The 17676-nt window shown below is 44.7% G+C and overlaps 6 protein-coding genes and 1 long non-coding RNA gene across 8 annotated transcripts; 2 read left to right on the top strand and 5 right to left on the bottom strand.

Moving 5' to 3' along the window:
- Window positions 1-3283: 3283 nt before the first annotated feature.
- Window positions 3284-4709, bottom strand: LOC138912289 (uncharacterized). Of its 2 annotated transcripts, none has more exons than XR_011417815.1 (2): window positions 4452-4709; window positions 3284-3750 (listed from the first exon to the last, which is right to left on the bottom strand). It is a non-coding gene; the product is annotated as an uncharacterized lncRNA (long non-coding RNA). The 2 variants fall into 2 exon arrangements; XR_011417814.1 differs by lacking the exon at window positions 4452-4709 and adding an exon at window positions 4104-4116.
- Sema1b (Semaphorin 1b) lies at window positions 3748-10301 on the top strand. The gene is made up of 6 exons (XM_017139140.3): window positions 3748-3980; window positions 4312-4405; window positions 6343-7025; window positions 7269-8279; window positions 8343-8535; window positions 8596-10301. Exons 1-6 carry the CDS (start codon window positions 3836-3838, stop codon window positions 8792-8794), a joined length of 2325 nt encoding a protein of 774 aa, XP_016994629.2. The 5' UTR covers window positions 3748-3835; the 3' UTR covers window positions 8795-10301.
- Window positions 10302-10566: 265 nt separating this feature from the next.
- On the top strand, window positions 10567-11887 carry P32 (complement C1q binding protein P32). Its single transcript, XM_017139182.3, has 3 exons — window positions 10567-10867; window positions 10979-11323; window positions 11383-11887. The coding sequence occupies exons 1-3, from the start codon at window positions 10663-10665 to the stop codon at window positions 11622-11624; spliced, it is 792 nt and encodes a 263-aa protein (XP_016994671.1). The 5' UTR covers window positions 10567-10662; the 3' UTR covers window positions 11625-11887.
- A 95-nt stretch (window positions 11888-11982) lies between these two features.
- On the bottom strand, window positions 11983-12131 carry IBIN (Induced by Infection). Its single transcript, XM_044393137.2, has one exon. It carries the CDS (start codon window positions 12122-12124, stop codon window positions 11999-12001), a length of 126 nt encoding a protein of 41 aa, XP_044249072.1. The 5' UTR covers window positions 12125-12131; the 3' UTR covers window positions 11983-11998.
- Window positions 12132-12336: 205 nt separating this feature from the next.
- On the bottom strand, window positions 12337-13030 carry LOC108055619 (TP53-regulated inhibitor of apoptosis 1). The gene is made up of 2 exons (XM_017139008.3): window positions 12884-13030; window positions 12337-12827 (listed from the first exon to the last, which is right to left on the bottom strand). The coding sequence occupies exons 1-2, from the start codon at window positions 13028-13030 to the stop codon at window positions 12708-12710; spliced, it is 267 nt and encodes an 88-aa protein (XP_016994497.2). The 3' UTR covers window positions 12337-12707.
- Window positions 13031-13114: 84 nt separating this feature from the next.
- On the bottom strand, window positions 13115-13826 carry LOC108055620 (TP53-regulated inhibitor of apoptosis 1). The gene is made up of 3 exons (XM_017139009.3): window positions 13570-13826; window positions 13324-13513; window positions 13115-13251 (listed from the first exon to the last, which is right to left on the bottom strand). The coding sequence occupies exons 1-2, from the start codon at window positions 13714-13716 to the stop codon at window positions 13394-13396; spliced, it is 267 nt and encodes an 88-aa protein (XP_016994498.2). The 5' UTR covers window positions 13717-13826; the 3' UTR covers window positions 13115-13251; window positions 13324-13393.
- A 158-nt stretch (window positions 13827-13984) lies between these two features.
- On the bottom strand, window positions 13985-17538 carry eIF3c (eukaryotic translation initiation factor 3 subunit c). The gene is made up of 3 exons (XM_017139159.3): window positions 17381-17538; window positions 17026-17153; window positions 13985-16959 (listed from the first exon to the last, which is right to left on the bottom strand). Exons 2-3 carry the CDS (start codon window positions 17116-17118, stop codon window positions 14311-14313), a joined length of 2742 nt encoding a protein of 913 aa, XP_016994648.2. The 5' UTR covers window positions 17119-17153; window positions 17381-17538; the 3' UTR covers window positions 13985-14310.
- Window positions 17539-17676: the final 138 nt, after the last annotated feature.

Genomic DNA, 17676 nt, shown 5'->3' with positions numbered 1-17676 from the left:
TTTAACATGAAATTTTTACACCATAATAAGCTAAATGATTGGGATATCAAGCATCATCAATTTTGGTTAAGGAAATGTGGTGCTTAAGATGGTCTTTTAGTAAATGACCCCTAGATTGTCTTTAATATGGTTCGGATATCAGATCAATATGTATTATGAAATTATTTAAATCACTATTAATCATTGCTCTTAACATTTTATGAACGGCATTTTCATTTCGTAGTAAATGCAGTAATTTAACTCAACAGGGTTCCACTGTTTCTCATATATTTTCTACCGTGGGTTGCGGATTGTAAGCGGTGTATATCTAATAACTACACGCTAAAATCAATTTTGTATTGATCACGTCTGTTGTAAAAAACACAGCCAGTTTTTAGTTGTTTACTCTTTCACCCGAAAAGAAAGGTATCTCGATTTAACACGTTCTTGTCGGGCTTCCCACACGCAGGTCCACAAAAAAGAAGAAAATATGAGGTAGAAAGGGAACGAACGGCAACAAGTGTCAAACGTGACATACTTTTCACCCTTATCTTGATGAGGCTGTGTTATCTCGCAACTCTTCTTCAAAGCCCTGCTTATCAGCATGGGAGGTACACTACTATACAAACTATCCCAAAAATAGTGGCACACATTCGTAACTTGATCTCGAATATGAGCTCATTAATTTAACGCCAGACGGTCAGTTTTTTTCGGGCTGGCATAATTGTATCTGTATTTTTATGGGCTGCCAGAAGCGGAACGGACTTCCTGGCATTGAACCCGAGTGTGTGGCTTGTGAAATATGAGAACCCCACCACTAAAAAAAATGAAAACTTACGAAAACGCCGGTTCTATAATCGCCACCTCGAAACGCAAATACCCTTGAAAATGTTGCAAAAGAGGGGATTTGCTTCTATAAAAATTACTATCTTACCATATTCTTAAAACTAGTATATTTATATTCCCAAAATATCCCATAATAATGTTTACAAATCTTATTCTCCTTAAAGTCCCATTCCCTACCTTAAAGACCTTTCTATCTAACCCAAATAGAACCGAGTTTCCCAGATCTAGGGCACCCAAAAAAAGGTGTTAATTAGCTGTCTTTATACCTAGATGACTGATTATATTTCTGCTAGAGTTTCCACTAGTTCTCTAAGTACAACTAAAAGTAGTGTCCAACGGTCAGTCAGTACCATTCGCTGATTTCTCCGCTCAGTAAGCCGCAAAACAGAGTGATAAATTGTGCCGCTCAAGAGGGTATTCAAATGTAATTTATAATATTTATCATGCACTTTTATGGCATTTCTCATACGTGTTCTTGAGGCCAACCCCCATAATTTGAGGGCATTAAAGCGGCCAAGAGATGGGCCACAGGTCACTTGACCTGTGACTTAAAAACTCTGGCTGGCGGCTGAGCCGTGAAAAAACCTTCGCTTAGGAAAATGAAAGACGAAAAGTGATATGATACCTACCACCACGAATCATCATCCATCCGAATTCATTGAGCGAAACAAGACAACACAACAAGTAGTTGCCACCGACCTTCAATTGGCCAATAAAGCAATTTATCGGAGATCCCCGGCCGAACCGATCCGTCGGTAGGTAAAAGTTGTCCATGTGTAACCCACCGACTTGTTGGGTGCGTGAGAAACTATAACATTCGAGTGTTCGCTTGTCTTGAGAAAAAAAACCAAACCGAAAAACTGAAAACATGAAAACCTGAAAACCCGCATGGAAATTACGTGTGTGTGTGAATGAGGAAAACACACCTATACCTTAGCCCGAATGTCCGGTGTTCGCCGCGGGGAAAGCAAAGCAAAGAGAAAAAAAAGAAGTCAGTTATAGACCGTCAGCGGCACGTCCTGAAAATCGTAGCTGAACGCTGATTAGGAGGGAAATTGGCGGAAAAAACCGCACGTGATTCCCAACAAAAGCAGGAAAACCAGGCTGTCGGCATGAGTCATGCTCATGAAAAACATGACATGTCCGCCAGGACGCGGAATATTGGATTAGATTGGGTTGTATTGGTTATAATACAGTCAGGCTTGCCTTCCTGAAAACTATCATATTTGTCCTTTTGTTTTACCAAGATTAAGTTTATAATAAAAGGTTAAATAATAATTCCTAATATAACTTCCTGATATAAAAGATATCCTAAGCTAATAAAAGCGTATAAATCGAAAATATAAATACAACGTTTTTCTGAACATCTGTGTACCTTACGAACTGTTGTTTACCATTAAAAAAATGTTTGCATTAGCGCAAAAAAAAAATGGGAATTTGCAGAAATGGAAAACCAGAAAGTTTGATATTTTATTCATTCTCTAAATATTTTCTGGGTATCTGTACTCATTACCAATATATCTTAAAACCATACTGACTCAATACCACTTCTTATGGTTTAACCGAAATGTTAACATTTTTCCAATGAGTATTATTTGGAAATACAAATTTATTTCTAAAGGAAATGCTTCATAAATTTGATGGAATATTTAGTTACTCACCAATTTCCGGAATATATGATATGAGAACTTACAAAACTCCCATTACATTTTCAAAAGAAATAATATGTGATGCTCTAAATTATTTAAAACAAGACAGATATTTCAAAAGTTTCAAAAAAATAACTTGAACAACTCCTTTTTCATTTGAATAAGAAATAAAATGTTTATGCTAAAACTGCCCTAAAACAAGACTATTATTTCAAAACTCTTAGTACCTATTTTAAGACCCTATCTAGGGAGTTACAAAATTCAGTGGAGTTCAATGTTCGAGATGTAGAATTAAGTGTCCATAAAGATTGGACGATAAGCACTTTTACCCCTCTATACCCTATTTTCAACGAACTGCCGAGAGATTCTACCTAGGGAGGTTCTGCTGTAGGGAAACACAGGCAGACAGAGAGGGATATATCGAAAGAGGGAGAGAGAGGCGGTGGCGGGGGAGGCAGTAGTAAGAGTAAGTGCTGCTCAAACCCAAACCGCTCGGCAGTTCAGTTGCTCTCAAAGCGTGGGCGGTTGTTTTACGTTGTTTGCTTTTCGCATTTCATGCTCATTTCGGTGTTCAGTGCTCATTGAGTCTAGCCCACGTTCGGTTCGGTTGCTTCGGTTCGCTGCCTAAACTCAAAATACAAAACACAAACGGAATTCAAAACAATAAACACCCGAAAAGCCGGAAAGCGAAAAGAAAGTGTGCAGAATTCACAAGTAGCCGTTGTATAAGTGGATTTAATTATCTCAAGATTCGGTAATAAAAGCAGAAGATGGAAGACAAAGGGGAAATCCAATGATAAACAAACAAATTGATGGCGGTGGTCATAAACAAATTTTTATGCGTTTCAAATCTACCTACGTGCCTTTTTGCCAACTTACATATTTTGTTGAGTTTGATTAGTTTAAAGTTTACCGATTATAAAGCGGTCGAGATGTGATATACTACCAAGAGGCGCCGTCGCGGTTTACTAAAAAAATTCTAATAATTTTCTAACACACTTTTCCCATCCGTGTCGTCAATTTCAGGTTTTGCGTTTTCCTTTTTGCCGCCAGCAGCAGCTAATTGCATTAAAATAAAACCAACAAGTTTGGTTTGGTTGGGTGAAAATTATTGTGTCGCTGCCGCAGATGCAGCACAATAACACCCAGTAATCAGCACAACTATCGGCGACAATGGCAGACATTGGACATCAGAATGCAGCGAGGCGTCAGTGATTAAAACCAGTCGGAGAGGCCAGCCAGCCAGCAAGTCAGCCAGCCCCATTGGCACCACCAGCTGAAAAAAACAGAGAGATCAGAAAAGCCGCTGAATCATCAGAACTCGGAGGAGTGGAGCAGAGTACTAGTTTCGAGACACCAAGATGAGCTCCAAGAGCAGACCTTCAACGGCGATGCCAATTAGTATTAGTAGCTTGCAAGCGATATCTATAAGCCTGCTGATCACCTGTGCCGGACTGACGATCGTGGCAGGTTGGATGCCCGACGTACGACCCGATTTGCAAACGAGTATGTATAGTAGTATTAAACCCCTTTTACAGCCCCTCCTCAATCCATCCATCCATCTATCTAACTATTTGTTTATTTGTGTCATTTGTTTGGTTTTTGCCTCTGTTTCTGCTGCTGCCTTACTGCTCTTATTTGTTGCTGGTTTATCAATGACAAGCTCTGATTTTCCAAGCTGCTTATCAGGCGGAATTTGCGCAAAGCCAGCAGCAAATTAGCATTTCCTCTCAAGCAATTTCTGTTTAAAAATTATGCATGAAATTGTAGTAGTTTTACAAGTTATATAACCAAAAAAAGTTAATAACATTGAATTTTTATTTTCTCTTTTTTGTAGAACAAGATAAAGTCTTGGCCCATTTTACTGGCAACGCGACGGACTATTTTAAGATTTTGGACCACAACGATGAATATGTTCTAGTTGGTGCCAAGTGAGTAGAATTTCTTTTATATTTACAATCGATCCATCCGCGATACCTTTGATTTCTGGCAAACAATAAAAAGTTCCCGCTACTACCTGTGCGCAAATAAACTTGGCACGAACACAGGTTTAAATATTTACAAGAGGGAACGTTATAGTCGGATGCCCCGACTATCAGATACCCGTTACTCAGGTAAAGGGAGTGCGAGGGAGATGGAGATAGAGAAAGAAAACGTTGATCACGCATAACTTTTTAACGAATGGTCCGATTTGAAAAATTTCTTCTACATTTCGATAGGTATTGATAAACACAATAAAACTGCATTTTTACTTTTCCAAAATATTAAAATTTTTAAAATCGTATATAAGCGATGGTGGGCGTTAGAGGGGGCGTGGCACCATTTTGAAACAAACTTGCGCTGCGTAGGAATTCCTAGAATCTGCATGCAAAATGCCAATCTTCTAGCTTCTATAGTTTCCGAGATCTCAGCGTTCATACGGACAGACGGACAGACAGACAGACAGACAGACAGACAGACAGACGGACAGACGGACAGACGGACAGACGGACATGGCTAGATCGACTCGGCTAGTGATCCTGATCAAGAATATATATACTTTATGGGGTCGGAAACGCTTCCTTCTACCTGTTACATACTTTTGCACGAATACAATATACCCTTTTACTCTACGAGTAACGGGTATAATAAATATTTATAAAAACACAATACCAAAGCGTTCGATTCGCGGAATAATTAACGCGCCATTCGTGTTACTTACTCTCCTGCTTTATTGGCTGTTCGACTTGATATTCGATTTTCGATTAGTGGCAAGTGCAAATCTAGCATTTCTCATTCCCTTTTCCGGGAAGTCGAAGTGATTTGGCATTGACCAGATACAGAGGGGTCTGGAATCAGTACCGCCATATAATAATTATATACCCCATGAGTCAATAAGTCAATCGGTACATTCTATCACGTTTGCCCTAAAGTCTGGCGAACATTTATGGATGGGATATATTATATTTTTATATAAAATACATTATCGATAGGGTCTTATAAATATGCATTTCATTTAATAACTACCCAGCGATAGTATTCACATATGATGTGAGAAGTTTGCAACCTACTATTGCAAACTGACTAATGGTCAGTTATCGGCGATCTGAAATGGACCGACAAATAGAAACCAGCTTTCGATATATCATATTTTGCCTGCGCCCCAGACTTGGTGGTGCCATAAACAACATAACATAGCAACAAATTAGCAGCCACAATAATTAGCCACTTAATGCACAGAATTATACAATTGTATACAAGTTCTAATTATTTGCACAAAGGCAACCTTGGGATATGATTGTCGGCGGGGCGTACAAAACAGCTGCGGTCAAAATAATAGCAATATGGTCTTGAAAAGTCTCTAATGAAAAATAAAACACACGGTTTTAGCGCTAATGAAAAACATGTTGTTTATTAATTGTAAAACTTGTTTATAGATCGTAATGTTTACCTAAAGCGTTTCTGGCCACCCTGCCTTTTAATTGTATATTGCCTTCCATCTCTGAAAAATATTTCATTTTTATACATGTGTGAAAAACCTAAAGGTTAAATGTTAGTATTTAAAGCAATAAAGGTTATATCCTCTGTTAGTTTTCCAAGAGAATATCTATTTAAGGGTATTACAAATTAAAATTAAAAAATTTTAATATTAAAAAATATTATTTTAAAAATAATAATTAATTTGAAACTATTATTTTAACCTCCACTGTTCGGGCAAACATTTGTGTGTTCCTGGCACGAAGCTCTCAGGTCGCTGCTATTTGTTTTGTCGTTTATTTTTGGTCCCCGTACTTGGCTGGCTTCCATTCCACATTTTGGGCAGGCACACGCCATCGGCGAATTAATTCCCGCATTTGTTAATTCAATTGTTCTCCATCTCGATTCGCAGGGACGTCATCTACAATGTGAGCCTAAATGGCCTGAAGGAGATTGTGCGTCTGGAGTGGCACAGCACGGATGCCGATCGGGAGTTGTGTGCCCTGAAAGGAAAGGCCGATTGGGACTGCCACAACTACCTGCGCGTTTTTGCGATGCGCTCGAATGGCGAAATGCTGCTCTGCGGCACCAATTCGTACAAGCCGCGCTGTCGTCATTACACGCCGGTGGAGGTGTCATCGGAGGAGATTGCCTCCGCTGGCCACGCCCACGCCATGCGCTACGAAGTCAGCCGCGATGTGGAGGCCCAGGGCCTGTGCCCTTACAGCCCCGCCCACAACAGCACCTACGCCTTCGCCGAGGGCCAGTTGTACAGCGCCACCGTGGCGGACTTCTCGGGCGGAGATCCCCTTATCTACAGGGAGAACCTGCGCACCGAACAGTATGATCTCAAGCAACTGAACCAGCCGGACTTTGTCGGCGCCATCGAGAGGAACGGCTACGTGCTGTTCTTCTTTCGCGAACTGTCCATGGAGTTTATGAACTTTGGCAAGGCCGTGTATTCGCGAGTAGCCAGGGTTTGCAAGAACGACCGCGGAGGACCCTATAGCCACGGCAAGAGCTGGACGTCCTTCCTGAAGGCCCGCCTGAACTGCTCGGTGCCCGGCGAGTTTCCTTTCTACTTTGACGAGATCCGTAAGTGAATTTATGAGTGAATTTTTTTATTTAAGTACTTTCTTCATGTTTTCTACATTATTTCTACAAGTTATCTACACATTATTCGTATACTAATGCAATCATTGAAAATTATCAGTAAATTTCTTTATTTACGTATATTCTACATGTTATCTACATTATTTCTACGTGTTATCTACAAACTTTATACATGTTATCTACATATTAATTGTATACCCATGCTAATCATATACCCTTTTACAGAGGCCATTAGTCCGATTGTGGAGAGCGGCTCCAAGTCGCTGGTTTATGCCGTCTTTACCACCTCTGTGAATGCCATTCCGGGATCGGCAGTCTGTGCCTTCAACGTGGACGATATACTGGCCGCCTTTGATGGAGAATTCAAGTCGCAGAAGGATTCATCGTCTCATTGGCTGCCAGTGGAGCGGGACCAAGTGCCAAAGCCACGCCCAGGAAAGTGCGTAGAGGACTCAAGAACCCTGTCCAGCGTAGGAGTGAACTTCATTAAAACCCACCCGCTGATGGAGGACTCTGTGCCCGCGGTGCACGGTCGTCCGCTGCTCACCAAGGTGAATCTGCACCACCGACTTACGGCCATCGCAGTGCATCCGCAGGTTAAGTCGCTAAGCGGCGCCTACTACGATGTGATATACAGTGGAACCGATGATGGAAAGGTTACCAAGTTTATTAATGTACTGAGCACCCATCCGAACTCAACGGTGGATCGCCTCAAGACGGTGGTCATATCGGAGATGCAGGTTCTGCCGCTGGGCACGCCAGTTAGGGAGCTGGTCATATCCACTTCGAAGAACTCGCTGGTGGTGGTCAGTGATGGCAGCCTGGTCAGCGTGCCCCTGCACCACTGCACCCATATTGTGGACTGCCTGGGCTGCCTGAGCCTGCAGGATCCCATCTGCGCCTGGGACTTGCAGACGCACGAGTGCAAGAACCTGGCTACCAGTCAGCATAAGTTCGGCACGAAGACCTACCTGCAGAGCCTGAACAGCACCAAGAAAGCTGCCGCCCAGCTGTGTCCCCATATTCCACGTGATGGTCCTGGTTCGGAGACTCTAAGCTTTGTTACCATCTCTCCACCGCCGACTGAGGAGCAGAAACTCTTGTACTCCAATGTGGCTGCCTCGCAGGGCGATCAGCCGAGCTTGGAACAGCAGCCAACTGGTGGCGATGACTTTGGACTGAACAAGATCGTACTTACGTCAATGGATCCCGACGATATTATGCCGAATTTAAATGGTTAGTACTAATCACTTTTGATTCTGTTATTGGTGATTCTAATGATTGGTTTCCCCGTCGCAGATCCCCAGAAATCCACAGCCAGTGTCGATGAAATCAAGCAGGCTTCATCACCGAACTTTATGCTGCTCACAATTGTGGTTTTCATTACCTTTTTGATCGGCGGCAGTGCGGGAGTATTCTGTGTCAAGGCCAAGAGCCGCCTGATGGAGGCCCAAATGGATGACAGTCACCGCAATCATTTCGGCAAGCCAATGTAAGTTGCTCTTCTAGCAAAGTGTATCTAGAAAATACTAATTAATTGTTTCACACGCAGACAATTCAAGCATCAAAATACCGGCAAGGATATCAATCTATTAATGGGCTCAAATGCCTACACAACCACACAGAAAACACCCAATCTGGATCTGGAAAAGGATCGCAGTCACGAGTGCAAAAACTCAACGGAACATTTGGAAAAGGAGTTGCCCTGCAAGACGTCAACGCTGACGAAAGTGAAACGCACTTACATCTAGTGAGCTTGCCAGGGCAGCCAATTGCAAAATTAGTCGAATTTCTATACTCTAAAACATATTTTCGTTGTTTATGTTGCTGTTAGTTATAGTAACCCCCCACCCATGTCCCGCGAACGAAGTAGACGACAGTGTTTCGGATGCGTTTGAAACGCGTCTGAAGAGTAGGGCGCAGAAGCTGTTGCATCTTTTTTTACTTAGCACGTATTGTAATTTAATTTGATGTAAAATTCGTAGTAAGTTTAGTTTGTTTGGCAAAATTTAGTTAAATCTATTGACAACATGGTGTGCGGGCTGCCCTAGCCATGGGCCATCTGAAGCATTCCGCATTCCCCTGACGTCGACCTTAGCTGTCCAATATTGGAGTGCCCGGCTCTTGGCCAAGGCAGCCCGAATGTGTCGCGCCCTTATGTGTACTCTAAATGTATAATCTTTAAGTGCAAATATTAGAGCTGTATAAATTTACCCACATATCATACATACCGAAATCGAACTTGAATATCCCAGACCCACAGCCCCAATTATTTCTCGAAATTCAATCGAATATTCTACAAGTATTTTGTTAGACTGAATGATTAATTTTTCTATATGAGTTTGTTTGTGGAGAACTAACCGAATGCGACATAGACTTTAAAGCTCTATGCTTTGTGGCTAACAAAAGCGTAAAATTGTATCTAACATAAGCTCAATAAGGAATTGAACATAGAATGTAATTAAAAGTACGAACTAGGCTAAGAAACGAACAAAACTTCTATGAGGCTGTTTGAAATGAACTGACTCCGCAGCCCCACATCATCATCATCATCATCATGATGATGATGAAAGCACGCACAACAAAACGGAAATAAATATACATCTGCAACAACAGCAAGCCTTATAAATAGTATAAAACCGTGTCGAATCTAGGCCTTAACGCTAAACCTGTAAGCTTTGCATGAAAAATAATGAGCTTGGCAATGAAAGAAATCAGCATTTTAATATTTTTATGTTTATATTTAAGCTGTTGTCCGTCCCACTGAAGAAGTTGCATAATACAATGTGTACAATGGCAATTTTAATTTAAAACGTGTAAAATGCAATTTTCATCGTAATTAATATATATTTTTATACGCATGTCTAAGCCTAATTGTCAAAATCTAATCGTAAGAAAGTCTTCAAAATGAAAACAAGAGAAAAAATCCCAAAAAAAGATACACATAAAATATTTTTAAATTCTACAAAAAAAGTAACATAAAGATAAAATTCTCATATTGTGATAGATTTTATTGAAATTTTATAATGATGAAATGATATGCCTTTTGGTTGAAAAACAATGATATATGACGAGAGAGTCTGATTGCATGCATGATAATATTGTGTAGGAAAGAGGGTCTTCCGCTCGGAGGTCCATAAACCAGAGAACCCGCTAAGGTGTTTAGTTTTTATTACTGTGTATGTCTTGTATTGTGTATATTGTTGTATACATCCGATAAGCAATTCAAAAATCTAATAAAGTCGTAATTTTTTCATAGGTCAAGGTGTTTTTAATGGGGGAGTAGGAATGTTAATCATTCCCTAAAAAACTGACTGTATAATTCTTTAAATAATGAAATATTTTTAATCTATTTAATTCTATTTTATATTAAATTTTCTGAATCTAATATAACCCGATTTTATAATATAGCATTATAGCAAAGCTCAGTTCAAAAAATTTTAATCGGCGTTGTTCGCGCCATATTTAATCGATAACTTTAGAGGCGGTTGCACGGAGTATTGATTGCGGGATTTTGGCAACATTATCCCACGGTCACACATTACCACAAATCGAATCGGCGTGTTGCACATTTCTCTGTTTAACTAAGTAAAAGACCAAACCGCGGTTATATAACAAGATGAACAGCCTGAGGACAGCCACCATGCGATTCGCCAGCCTGGCCAGCTCCAGTGCCGGTGCCCTGGGCAAGCGGGACTTCACCCGCAGCCTGTGGCACATGACCAAAAAGCCGGTGGCCGCCGGAGGAAGCGATCATGTAACCGTTCTGAATCTCCACAAGCCGAGCATCAACTGCACGTGCGGCTGCAATGTGCACACCAAATGTGAGTCTTTATCTCATAAGAGACGGTCCATGCCGCCGCCGCTTACATAACCTCAAACGTGGGGTGACGAAATGTAGATTTAAACACTGAAAATGTATCCTTTTCCCCCAGGTGAGCGGGAACTGGTGGAGTTCCTCACCGAAGAGATCGTGGCGGAGCGCAAGGTGCAGAAGGGCAAGTCGGTGCCCAGCACTTTGGACGGATTCGCCGTGAAACTAACTGGCGCAGATGTGGAGCTCACCAAGCAGACGGACAAGGAGAAGGTGGTCGTCAGCTTCAATGTGAACCACTCTGTGGACAGCGAGGAGGAGCCGGAGATCAACCCCAATGCCGACAAGCCGGAGCTCGGGGAGATGCGGAGCAAGCCGCAATTCGAGGTGGACATCATCAAGGGCAACTCCACGCTGTCCTTCACCTGCACCTTCCTCCAAGGAGAAGCTCAGGAGGGCGAGTACAGTGAGTCTTTAGGATTGAGTCTTATATCATACATGAATAACCCTTGTTTTCCCCTCCAGACGACGTCTTCTCCATCGATGAAATGGCCATCTTCGAGGGCGAATGGAACGATAAAGTCTATGCCGTCGCCGGCGACGTGCTCGATGGCTACTTGTACGACTTGCTGATCAATCTGCTGGAGGAGAAGGGCATCAGCCAGGAGTTCGCCGAGAAACTCTCTGATTTGGCCACCGCCCATGAGCACACCTCCTACATTGGTCTGCTGGAAAAGCTCTCCAAATTCACTGCCGGCGGCAAGTGAACGTTCGTTCGTCCCATCCTAATCTTAAAGCATAAAGTTGTGTAGGTTTTTAAGTTTCTATTGTCTGCTGCCGCAGTTTCTTCACTCAAAAACAGTTTTGATTAGTTGTGTTTTTCGGTTTGGCTGCGGCAGTTAACTTAGTTTTTAGGCCAGCAAACATTTATACATGTTTCAGAAAAGAGTGGTCAAAGCAAGTGCCAATTGTCTGCCCATTTCGGTGCTTGCTTTCGGTTGAATTTCATAAATGCAGCGGTTATTACTCAAATGTGGAATGGATTTTCTATTGTAATAAACTAATCAACCACTTTTAAATCAAGTTAACTTTTAGTAGGGTTTTTTATTATTTATTGGAAGTGCCAAAGACTTCTTTTAAATTAGAAGGTCCTTGAATATGGCCTGGGTTCGTAGTCTCCTGGGCGATGTCCTCCCCATTCCTCGTGGTTTTTGCAGGCGGCACAGATGACCAGAGCGAGGAGCACAAGAATTGGTAGCAGTTGCATCTTGATGGTTGGAAAATAAGCTTTGAATTGTGCTGTTGAAGCTAAGGATGCTCCTCTTTATAGGTGAGATTGCCTCTGATTATGATCATCAAGTGATTTCCCAAGGGGGAATTACTCCTGTCTGTTTGTGCTAGATTGGGATTTACATTTAACAGATAACAGAGAAATTAAATATGTACAGCATCAATATTTCCTCATTTAGTTACACAGTATTTAGTATATTAATATAACACTTTATTGCATTTATGCACAGTAAGGAGGACTCCGGCTTTAACGTATTCCTGCGCTTTTAAGAATACTTTTGAGGAAGTCAAAACCGGAGACCACCTGAAGATAACACTTTTTAGCTGGCTAGTTGAACTTAGTTGTAAGAAGACATTCACTACATAATTTATATAAGATTTAGGTTGAGCCGAGGGCTGAAACAAAGCTGCTCCTTGAACGTGGTCATCTCAGGAGACTCCTAGGCTGTGCCACCTCTCTGGTGGCGGCGCTGATGACCGATGAGACGACAGCTGGGCGCCTGTTCCTGGCCAATTGTGGAATCGAGGCCGTAGCCAGGATGCTGGAGTGGCGTTACGGGTCAACTTTTGCTCTTCGGCTGCGGCTTTGCGCCCGAACTGCTGGCATTGTCGTACTCTGAACCCGTGGAGTACTCCGTGCCCACCTCCCGCAACTCGATCTTCTGCTCCCGCATGGCGCGCTGGGGGTCAAAGGTTGGGTTAACCCCGTTCGAGGATGATGAAACCTTCGCCTTACCTTGACGCACTCCTGATAGACCCTGAAAATCGGCGCACAGCCCGAGTCATCCGTCTGTCCCTTGAGGAAGCCCTCCGTGAACCAGCTGTTGAAGCAGGCATCGTACTGCTTCTTCAGCTCGTTGCAATCCTCGCCAATGCTGTTCATTTGTAGGGCCGAGTTCTTTGATTTTCAGTTATAATTTGTCTATTGAATAATAAGCCGAAAAAATGTGCGGATGGTTTGTGCAAAGGTCATACTAAAGATAAGGCTATCAGAGATGTGCGCAGCAGCATATCGATAAAAGCTTCGTTGAAGTTAAACTGGCAATCGAAATTTGAATCATGCTTTTTAGTTAAGGCACTTGATTTACTTAAATAAAATATAATCTGGCAGTTTTGTAATTAAATCAATCAGTTGGTCATGGTCTTTATATTGTAAACCATCAAAGTGCTACGAACTTGTTCAGTTTACGTGCGTTTCAAGGTTTGCGCCGTATTTTCTTGCTTCTAGTGAGGTGAAAATTTGAGGTCAACTCTTGCCCTTCTTCTGCTGCTTTTCACCGGCACTGTTGGCATTGTCTTCATCGGAACTGGTCTCGTAGATGGGATCTATCTCCCGCAAATTGATCTTCTTCTCTTTAATGGCGCGCTGAGAAATATATAGTTTAGTCAAATCATAACCATGGTTAAAAAGCCATAAGTTACCTTGACGCACTCCTGATAGACCCGGAAAATCGGCGCGCACGCTGAGTCATCCGTTTGACCTTTTAGGAACCGCTCGGAAAACCAGCTGTTGAAACAGGCGTCGTACTGCTGCTTCAGCTCGTTGCAATCGTCGCCCACGCTGCTCATTTGTATGTGGAGTTTATCTCTACAAATTTAATTTATAATTTGCCTATTAAATAAGAGTTCCGAAAAAAAAATGTGACAAAGGTCCGTGGAACGGTACTACTGAAGAAAAGGTTTCAGAGATGTGAGCAAACAGCATATCGATATCAGGTGTTTTGGAAGAAACCGAAGCTGGTTATCGAAATTCAAATCTTGCAATTCTTCATATCAAGAGAATTCAATGTGATACATTATAATCCAATAATTACAAACCCCAGATTAAATCAACTAATTTTCTTTCTCTTGTTTTTAAGGTTTTTTCAGTTTTGGGTTCATACAAAATGTAGTTATCAGTAGTATCATTAACGTAATGAGCGCTAGAACGAATTCATGTGGGACTTGGCTACAGCAACATGCAATGTCGACGGATGATGGAACCAGACCTCCGATCCAGTGGGAAACCGAATCGGAGGCCTGACCGCACTTAACCCCGCGAGTTGTCCATGGGCATTCCATTTTCAATAGTCCAAGTGCTACGAATTTGTTCTGTTTTCTGTTTGTTTGCTGGTGTTTAAGCTACGCTCGCTGTAGATTGGGCTGAGAGGAATCGCCTGACGTCTACTCCTCGTCGATGGTCTGGACTTGTTGCTGTCTATCTTGGTTGTCTCGCCTATCCTGGTTGTTCTTGTTGTGGTGCCCGCGCTGGTTGCGGTTGCGGTTGTTGCGATTATCGCGTCGCTGGCCACCCCAGTTGCCGCCCTGGTTGCGGTTGTAGCCGCGATCGCCGCGGTTGCCCATGTTGCCGCGCTGGAAGAAGTTGCCCTGCTTCATGTCGAACACCTTCTCGTTGACGTCCACCAGATTGGTCACCTTGTCGACGAACTGCATGGCCAGAGCCTGCAGGCGCGAGGGCTCCGAACGGTGCATGACCACCGTTTCCGAGGGATCGTCCAGGCTGGCCATCAGCTCCTCGTTGATGATCATCTTGCTGATGATCGAGTGCACCTTCGGCACGGGCAGCTCGTACATCTGCGCCAGCGAGGGAATGCTGATCGAGGTGTAGACGTTCGAGTAGGTGAACAGGTAGGTGCGCAGCGACTCCTCCTTGATGAACTTGGTCAGCATCTCGCGCACGCGATCGGACTCGTAGAACAGGTCCCACACCTTGGTGTTCATCTTCTTGTTGACGATGAAGTTGGCGCACGCCTGCCAGTTCCCACAGCGCATAGCCTTGGCGGCGGCCACGACATGCTCGCGCATGGACTCCGGGGGACCCACGAGCGACTGACGCTCCGAGGAGCGCAGCTGCTGGTAGAACGTCTTGCTGATCATGCGGCGGCGGGCGTCGAACTCGTGGGCGGCGATGTAGGGAATCTCCAGCAGCATGGCGGACACCAGGTAGACGCACTCGAGGAGCTCCAGGTTGATGTGCATGTGGAATGGCATCTGGCGCTGCTTCTCGATCTTCTCCTGCTCGGCGGAGCGCTCGTGCTGCCGCTGGGGCAGCAGACCCTGGGCGAGCAGCTCCTTGGGCTTGCCGGTGACCATCAGGTCGACCAGGCAGTGGTGGGCATCCTTTACGTTCTCCTGGCGGAAGGCGCAGAGACCGAGGTTGGCCATCATGCGGTTGTACAGGATGCGGGTGGCGGGATCGGCGGCATCGATGTTGTCCTGCAGGTGGGACATTAGCACGAGGTCGCGTGCCTGGAACCAATTGTCGTGCATGGCGTGGTGATAAATGTGCGCTAGGATGGCCCGCGTGCGGATGCGATCCGTGTCGTCCTTGGCGTAGATGAACTTGCACAGCTTGTCCATCACGTCCACGGAGGTGGCGGTGGCGGCCGGCAGCTCGCCGCGCTTCTTCTTCAGCACCTCGGGATCGAACTTGTAGTACAGATGCTCGATCTTGCGCAAATAGATGCGGCAGCGCTCGTTGTTGGTGCCCGAGCGCTCGAAGTACTGCAGCACCAGCTCGATGGTCTTGACCACGTTGATCTCGTCCTTCAGCCGGGACACGTAGTCGTTGGAATGCGGGTCGCACTCCTTCAGCAGCTTCACAAACTCATCATCCAGTCGCTCCACGGCGGCTAGAGGGCAACCACGCACGTAGAAGGGCGCGGCGACATACTCCTCATGCTCCTCGGCGACGCTTTCGCTCATGATGATGTCGGGATTGGCCAGGAGCAACTTCATCATGCTCTGCATGACCTCCAGCAGCAAAGCCCAGTGCTCCAGCTTCATGGGCTCTGAGATCTTCTGGTTGTAGTCGTAAATGGCCGAAATAATATTAAAATGGATCTTCACGGAGACGGCGGTGCCCAGGTTGTGCTGGTCGGAGATGTCGCGCAGCTCGAACAGCAGGTCGATCTGCAGGCGACGATCGGTGCGCTTCTTCCCGCGCGCCGACATGATCTCGAGGAGCTTGGCCAGCACCAGCGGGACATCGATCTCGGCGTCCTTCTCGAACATCTTGGGCTTCTCCACGACATGACCCTTGACCACGGTCTCCCACTCGCCGTCCTCGTCGTCCTCGGCGCGCTTGCGGATCTTGGTCTTCTGCTCCTTGCGCTTGTCCTTGCGCTTGTCGTCGTCCTTGTCCTCCTTCTCGGTGGTCCGCTTAAGGAAGCGCTCGCGCATGTTCTGGTACTGGTTCTCGTCGTCGGAGGACTCGGTCTCCGACTCGGAGTCCGAGTCCCAGTCGATGGAGTCATCCGAGTCGTCGTCGTCGGCGGGCGCAGCCTTAGTTGGCGCCAGTTTCGCCGTTTTCGGCACAGCCTCCGTGGGCTCCCGCTTGACTCCCGCATCGCTATCGTCGCCAGCATCGCCTCCATCGCTATCCAAAGCCACCACCTCGTCCTCGGCCTCGCTCTCCTGGTCGGGAGCCTCGCGGAAACGCGACAGATCGTCCTCGAAGTCCTTGATGTACTTGCGCACCTTCTGGCGCAGCGTGCCCAGCGACTTGGAGTTGTTCTTGGACAGGTTCTTCCTTCCCTCGCGATCCTCCCACACCTCGTTGATGAAGTCCTCCAGCTCGGCGAGGCAGCGGATGTAGAAGCGCGGCGTGATGCCGTTCTCCTCCTTCGAGATTACGGGCAGCGCCTTCTGGTAGGCCCGCGTCAGATCCTCGAAGCTGGACAGCGTATTCGGTATGTCCTTGATCTTCTTGTGGTTGCGGATCGTCTTGATGATGCTGGTGAGGTTCTCGTAGCGCTTCTCCTTGGTGGAGCGCACCACGCGCTTCACCTCCTCCTCATCGTCGCTGAATTGCTGTGGGTTATTAAGAAATAATCAGGATTAGCTAAGGATTCCCTTTGGTTTTTATTCGCTACTCACGAAGGCGCTGGCTTTGTTGAAGTTGGTCGCTTGGATCTCCTCCTCGCTGGACTCGGACTCCGAGTCGGACCCGTTGGCAAAGAAACGCGACATCTTCGTTGACTTTCTACGCGGCCGTTTGTCTGCGCCTGGAATTGAAGATTCAGATTTAATAAATTTATTCGGGCCACATAAGTTTTTGCCTTTGTTGAGGTTATGTTTGAGCGGCCAACATGGCGTTTTGCAAAAACTTCTGCCAATCGTTTCCGCCTGCTTATGGCTGGTTTCGCTTGATGGCTCTCGAGAAATTGATTCACTGGCTTTTCTTTTGTGTGTTTACCACCGCCGGGCGCTCAATATTTCACAATAAACTTACTATTTTTACAGCAAAACTAAACGATGTCGAATGCACAAGACATCAAAAAGAGAGACTAGAGATGGGCGATGTTTGCATGTGTTTGCGTTGCCGATGAATATTGTGGGAAGTCACGGGGCGGGGTATAAAATTTGATTATTTTATAATTATTAACAGCCGTATATTTCAAGAAACAAATGCCCTTATTTTAAACAGACATTTCACAAGTTAGAATATTCACTTTTTTGACTTTTGTATAATTTAAGTGAGCGCTTCTAATGTGACATGAATGTCACCCATCACTAAGCGAGTCACTG

The sequence above is a fragment of the Drosophila takahashii genome, chromosome 2R (genome assembly GCF_030179915.1).
Source record: "Drosophila takahashii strain IR98-3 E-12201 chromosome 2R, DtakHiC1v2, whole genome shotgun sequence".
Lineage (NCBI taxonomy): Eukaryota > Metazoa > Arthropoda > Insecta > Diptera > Drosophilidae > Drosophila > Drosophila takahashii.
Note: the sequence above shows the minus strand (reverse complement) of the source record. Positions and strands in the feature narration are given on the sequence as shown.

Excerpts from the sequence above, each read along its gene's own strand:
- Sema1b (XM_017139140.3), top strand. The coding sequence starts at position 3,836 with ATGAGCTCCAAGAGCAGACCTTCAACGGCGATGCCAATTAGTATTAGT. Across the intron at positions 7,026-7,268 it reads TTTCTACTTTGACGAGATCC|AGGCCATTAGTCCGATTGTG; the intron begins GTAAGTGAATTT and ends ACCCTTTTACAG. Across the intron at positions 8,536-8,595 it reads AATCATTTCGGCAAGCCAAT|ACAATTCAAGCATCAAAATA; the intron begins GTAAGTTGCTCT and ends TTTCACACGCAG.
- P32 (XM_017139182.3), top strand. The coding sequence starts at position 10,663 with ATGAACAGCCTGAGGACAGCCACCATGCGATTCGCCAGCCTGGCCAGC. Across the intron at positions 10,868-10,978 it reads CTGCAATGTGCACACCAAAT|GTGAGCGGGAACTGGTGGAG; the intron begins GTGAGTCTTTAT and ends CTTTTCCCCCAG. Across the intron at positions 11,324-11,382 it reads AGCTCAGGAGGGCGAGTACA|ACGACGTCTTCTCCATCGAT; the intron begins GTGAGTCTTTAG and ends TTTCCCCTCCAG.
- IBIN (XM_044393137.2), bottom strand. The coding sequence starts at position 12,124 with ATGCAACTGCTACCAATTCTTGTGCTCCTCGCTCTGGTCATCTGTGCC.
- LOC108055619 (XM_017139008.3), bottom strand. The coding sequence starts at position 13,030 with ATGAACAGCATTGGCGAGGATTGCAACGAGCTGAAGAAGCAGTACGAT. Across the intron at positions 12,828-12,883 it reads TCTATCAGGAGTGCGTCAAG|CGCGCCATGCGGGAGCAGAA; the intron begins GTAAGGCGAAGG and ends TTTGACCCCCAG.
- LOC108055620 (XM_017139009.3), bottom strand. The coding sequence starts at position 13,716 with ATGAGCAGCGTGGGCGACGATTGCAACGAGCTGAAGCAGCAGTACGAC. Across the intron at positions 13,514-13,569 it reads TCTATCAGGAGTGCGTCAAG|CGCGCCATTAAAGAGAAGAA; the intron begins GTAACTTATGGC and ends TATATTTCTCAG.
- eIF3c (XM_017139159.3), bottom strand. The coding sequence starts at position 17,118 with ATGTCGCGTTTCTTTGCCAACGGGTCCGACTCGGAGTCCGAGTCCAGC. Across the intron at positions 16,960-17,025 it reads TCAACAAAGCCAGCGCCTTC|CAATTCAGCGACGATGAGGA; the intron begins GTGAGTAGCGAA and ends AATAACCCACAG.